The 5,549-nt window shown below is 42.0% G+C and overlaps 1 protein-coding gene across 1 annotated transcript in view; it reads left to right on the top strand.

The window, feature by feature from the left end:
- xpo7 (exportin 7) overlaps positions 1-5,549 on the top strand; it is a 33,313-nt gene that overhangs the window by 24,209 nt on the left and 3,555 nt on the right. The window contains exons 22-27 of the mRNA XM_037692374.1: positions 259-341; positions 429-643; positions 1,777-1,915; positions 1,996-2,153; positions 2,243-2,341; positions 2,430-2,557. Of these exons, the coding sequence (XP_037548302.1) occupies positions 259-341; positions 429-643; positions 1,777-1,915; positions 1,996-2,153; positions 2,243-2,341; positions 2,430-2,557 (822 nt within the window). The remainder of the gene's footprint in view (positions 1-258; positions 342-428; positions 644-1,776; positions 1,916-1,995; positions 2,154-2,242; positions 2,342-2,429; positions 2,558-5,549) is intronic.

Raw genomic sequence — 5,549 nt, 5'->3', positions numbered from 1 at the left:
GTACAGTATGCTTGTCTGTTGTTGTGTACAGTATGCTTGTCTGTTGTGTTAGCAATTCAGCAGTTAATCTAGAGGCTTATACATCTTTAACAAACCTGTACAAACATTTTCAGCTGGCATATTATGATCATAATTTATAAATCACACGTAAGGTCTAACGAAATGAGATAAGCTGCACTTTAAAACTATTAAATGGATTGTTTCTTTAAACATGTGTCTAAATTCAGCTCTCTTGTGTTATTGTCTTTTTTTGGGCAGATCACAGAGGCTTCAGTTTGACGTGTCGTCACCAAACGGCATCCTGTTGTTCAGAGAAACCAGCAAGATGATCACGACCTACGGTACTTGGACCAGGAGCTGCTGGTCCTTGACGCTTTCATCCTCAAAGACCACGAGGAACTGTTCTGAAATACTCTTGCTGTTTTCAGGGAATCGCATCCTGACTTTGGGAGAAGTCCCGAAGGACCAGGTGTACAGCGTGAAGCTGAAGGGCGTCAGCGTGTGCTTTGCGATGCTGAAGGCGGTGCTCAGCGGGAACTACGTAAACTTCGGGGTCTTCCGTCTGTACGGCGACGACGCTCTAGACAACGCCTTGCAGACATTCATCAAACTACTGCTGTCCATTCCTCACAGTGACCTACTAGTATGTTCCTCCACATCTTTGTTCACGCTAACACAGTATATTGTTTTTAACATTTTCTTGCATTGGAACACCTCTAAGGCTGTTCTTGGGAATATTCTTACTTTTAAAGGGAAAAAATGTGAAGTCTGTCAGTAAAAATGGTATTTAAATCTAGATAGTTTAAATGTTAGCTGTTTTTTATTATAAACTATCACTGTCTACTGTCAGTATTGGCACATTTCTTCAAATATTGTTCTTTTTTATTAAAACTTGATAGATTATAATGCGTATGAGCCAAAAGCTTTTGTAATTATGGGTCAAAAACAACCAAAATATAAGTTTTGCTTTTTCTGTTTGCCATTGACTGCACAGGTCGATGTCAGCCACAGATCCATATTGGTTGACATCTAATGATTTAGATTTCTTGTGAAATGAATGATGAAATAACAGTTTGTGATGGTATATTTCAGGGCTATTCAACTAACGGCCCACAGGCCATTTCAGGCCTTCGGGTGACTTCAATCCGGCCCACTTCATAATTTTATTTTTTTATTTTTTTTTATTTTTTGTGTGTGTATGTGGGGCGGGGGTTTCTGGGTTTGGGTTTTGGGTTCTGTTTATTGCATTTTTGATTCAGTGCAATAAAATAAACAAATTAAAAAGGTAACAGATCATTGTAAACTTTGTTTTATTTACATAATGACTTTAATCGCTGGATGTCTGGACCCCACAAGCAATTTTGTTGAATAGTCCTGGTATATTTAGTGTTTTGTGTACAAAAAAAAAAAAAAACTACACGAGTCGGGACAGCTGCTTCTATTTTATTGGTCATCTTTAAAAGCCTGATCAGACACCAATGATGACATCAGCTTTGCTTTAATTTGAAACTCAAACGAGCGTTTCACTGAATAGAGGAAAGTCTATATGTCTTTAGTAGAGGAAGCTTTATTTATGTCTTTAATTGTTGGGACAGAACCTGGTTTAAAGCTGTCAAACTATGGAAAAGTAAACGTTATAATTAAACATTGTTTTCATATCAAAGGTTGAAAAGTTTACTCCCCTCCCAGATACGAAGTTCAGGTATTCAGATTTTAGCGCTGAAGTAAAACTAGATTTTTGCACATTCCTCCCTGACTGTCGTCTCGTCCCTGCAGGACTATCCAAAGCTCAGCCAGTCCTTCTACTCTCTGCTGGAGGTGCTGACCCAGGACCACATGAACTTCATCGCCAGCCTGGAGCCGCATGTCGTCATGTACATCCTGTCGTCGATATCAGAAGGCCTCACGGCACTCGGTAAACCTCCGGTCAGTCCGGCTGGACTCGGTGACGTGTGTTTAGTGTTTCCTTACTTCAGTTTATGTTTTGTGCGTCAGACACCATGGTGTGCACCGGCTGCTGCTCCAGTCTGGACCACATAGTCACCTACCTGTTCAAGCAGCTGTCACGCTCCACCAAGAAGCGCCCTGCTCCCATGGCAACGGATGACCGCTTCCTGCACATCATGCAGCAGCACCCGGAGATGATCCAGCAGGTGAGATGATTATCTCCCAACTAAGACACCTTTTGTCTCTCACACACACACAAATAGACGTGTAACCTGCTGCTGTGGGTGCTGCACAGATGCTGTCCACTGTGTTGAACATCATCATCTTCGAGGACTGCAGGAACCAGTGGTCCATGTCACGGCCGCTGTTAGGCCTCATCCTGCTCAATGAGAAGGTAAACCTCGCTTCCACGGAGGCCTCAGCTCACACACATGACTCTGAGTGTGTGTTGTAATGTGTGTGTGTGTTTGGATTTCCTGCAGTATTTTGCTGACCTGAGGAACAGCATCGTTAGCAGTCAGCCTCCAGAAAAGCAGCAAGCCATGCATTTATGTTTTGAAAACTTGATGGAGGGTATCGAGAGGAATCTACTAACGAAGAATCGGGACAGGTGAGTCCAGAACAATGCTGCCACTCTGAGCAGGTTGAAACACATCTGCTGCCACATAAAACTGGAGAAAACTCTAAACTCTGTTGTTTGGAGGGCTTTAATACAAACTGAGAATAAAGAGAGATAGACCAAAGATAGATGACCAAAAAAGTCTGTGGTTTGTTTGGAAAAAAACGTGAAAAAAACGGTCGTTAAAAACGGCTTCATTCAGCAACAAACTCTTATAAGTGTACTTTATGAGCCTTTCCTTTTGTGAACTATTAATTTTTCTCATTAAAAGTAGAGAAGTCTTACACTGTGTCAACATGAGGAGTGGGAGCTTTAAATGGTGGTTAGCATTGTTAGCTCGTGTATTTCCTAAATGATAAATGCCTCAACTCCGAGCCTGCCAGCATTTCCAAATCCAACATGCTCCATGACTAATGAAGGCTCAGCTGTAAAGGATGAAACAACTTCTCTGTCATCTGTAAACAAGCAGCTAATCTCACCTTCTTCCCTTTAACTTCGATTGTTATTTAACCGTTTGCCACAGCTTCCACGTCTCTAAAAGTTTGCGTTACACACAGGTTGCTGTCTTGAGCGAGCAGCGGTAGCTCGACTGTCAATGCTGCGCTCTTGTAATCCTGAGGCTGCAAGTTTGAGCTCAGGTTGCGTCAGGAAGGGCAACCAGCATCAAACGCAGCCAAATCTTTCATGTAAGTTCGCTTGCAGTGGTCACTCCCTGCAGAGGTGAGCAGCCAAAAGAAAAACGCCAACACTCATTCTGCTCTTTGCTAAGACGTGTTCTCTGTCAGCGGGTGAAAAGCTCCGTTTAGTTAACTTTAGGAAGTCTGACAAAAACATAAAGTAGTCCCTCGTTTATCGCGGGTGTTAGGTGCCACAGTGAAAAAACTGCCAAGTAGGGATACTACAGTAGTTCAAGTTTAGTAAACTTTGTCATGACGTGCCAGGCTGTAATCGCATTCATCACCTGTTACTCCCAATCTCCCTCCTTAAATAAGCAATTTAAATTTAAATACTGTGACATTTTAAATAAACAATTCATGGATTGTTTATTTAAAATGTCACAGTATTTAAATTTAAACTGTAGAGAACAGAAGTGCAGCAGGACATCAAGTGATGTCACACAGCTTCAGCTCTGCAGCACGGAGCAGAAATGTAACTTCTTGATCAATTACACTGAAACAACTGAACACAGAAGTTCTAAAATAATTAAAAATAACTTTTAACACTTTTGAATTTTAAGTTGGAAGACAAAAGTCGATCGGTGCATCTGGACAGCAAAGGGTTAACCCTTCACAAAGCTGCAGCAGGAGAAATGTGTGTGTGACAGAAGGAGATCAGCTGCAGGAGGGGGCTTCCCCTTCACTTGTTGGCTGCACACATGGTGCATAATATTTAAATAATTTATTTTAAATAAACAACCCATGGCTCATCCATTAATCAGTCAATGGTGTCATGTCCAATGTTACTTTGAAAAACTGCGATATAGCAAATCTGCAATAAACAAACCGCGAAGTAGCGAGGGACTATTGTACATCAATTAACAACAAACCACAGCGTGAAATTTAATATAACTACCTGTGTAACATTTTGGCTGCAAATTTAACCTTCTACTATGAAACAAATAAAAAAATATAAACTACAGCAACAAAATCTGGATCTTTTCCGCTCAAGATCCTGGAATGACGTCTGTATCGGAGGTCAGGACTGGCGTTAGCTCTGATTATCTCAACTTTATTAATAATAATAATAATAATCATTTTATTTAAAAAGTGCCTTTCAGGACACCTAAGGACACTTTACAGTAAAAAACATATCAGAAAGATTGTGTAAAAACAAACAACAAGCACAGTGCAAAGATCAACAGGAATAAATTGAAGTATAAAATACATACAGAATATAAAATACATAAAGGATGTAGATGAACATATGCATGAGATATATTCATACCTAGTTCACTACAAGAATATAAATACATACAGCAAAGTTAAGGATAAGCGAGTCTAAAGAAATGTGTTTTCAGAGCAGCCTTGAATAGAGAGAGAACTGGTGTTTCTTAAGTCAGGGGGTAGAGAGTTCCAGAGATGAGGAGCAGAGCAGGTGAAGGCCCTGCTCCCCATCCCATAGTGGAGAGGCGGGCAGAGGGTACATGGAGGTGTAGTGAAGAGGAGGATCTGAGAGAGCGAGAGGGGATGGAGATGTGTAGGAGGCCAGATGGGTACAAGGGGCAAGGTTGTGGAGAGCTTTGAAAGTGAGAAGAAGAATTTTGAAGACGATGCGTGATTTAACCGGGAGCCGGTGGAGCTGCTGCAGGACAGGAGTGATGTGGTTATAGGAGGAGGTTTGAGTGATGACACGGGCAGCTGAGTTCTGGACCAATTGCAGCTTCTGGAGAGATTTGTTGGGGAGGCCATAAAGAAGGGAGTTGCAGTAGTCAATCCGAGAAGTCACAAGACTGTGCACAAGGATAGCTGTGGAGCGGGGTGTGAGAGAAGGGCGGAGACTGTTAATATTTCTGAGATGGAAATAGGCAGACCAAGTAACATTGTTGATGTGTGAAGTGAAGGAGGGAGTGGTGTTGAGGATGACACCAAGACTCTTGACCTGAGGCAAGGGGGATAGCAGGGAGTTGTTAAGGGGGATGAGAAGATTTTCTGATTTTGAAAAAGTTTTTGGTACCGACAAGAATGATTTTTGTTTTGCCACTGTTTAGTTGTAGGAAATTGTTAGAAAACCAGTGATTTAGCTCATTGAGACAGTCGGTGAGGATGGAGGGTGGGTGGGTGGAGTTTGGTTTTGTTGACAAGTAGAGTTGTGTGTCATCAGCACAACAGTGAAAATGGACACCAAATTTACGGAAGATGCGACCTAGAGGAAGGAGGTAAATGATGAAGAGGAGGGGTCCGAGGACAGAGCCTTGGGGGACACCCGTGGAGATGGGGGAAGACTGGGAACGAAAGGATTTAAGCTGAATGAATTGAGTGCGGTC

Source organism: Nematolebias whitei, chromosome 18 (genome assembly GCF_014905685.2).
Source record: "Nematolebias whitei isolate Nwh7 chromosome 18, NemWhi1, whole genome shotgun sequence".
Classification (NCBI taxonomy): Eukaryota; Metazoa; Chordata; class Actinopteri; order Cyprinodontiformes; family Rivulidae; genus Nematolebias; species Nematolebias whitei.
Note: the sequence above shows the minus strand (reverse complement) of the source record. Positions and strands in the feature narration are given on the sequence as shown.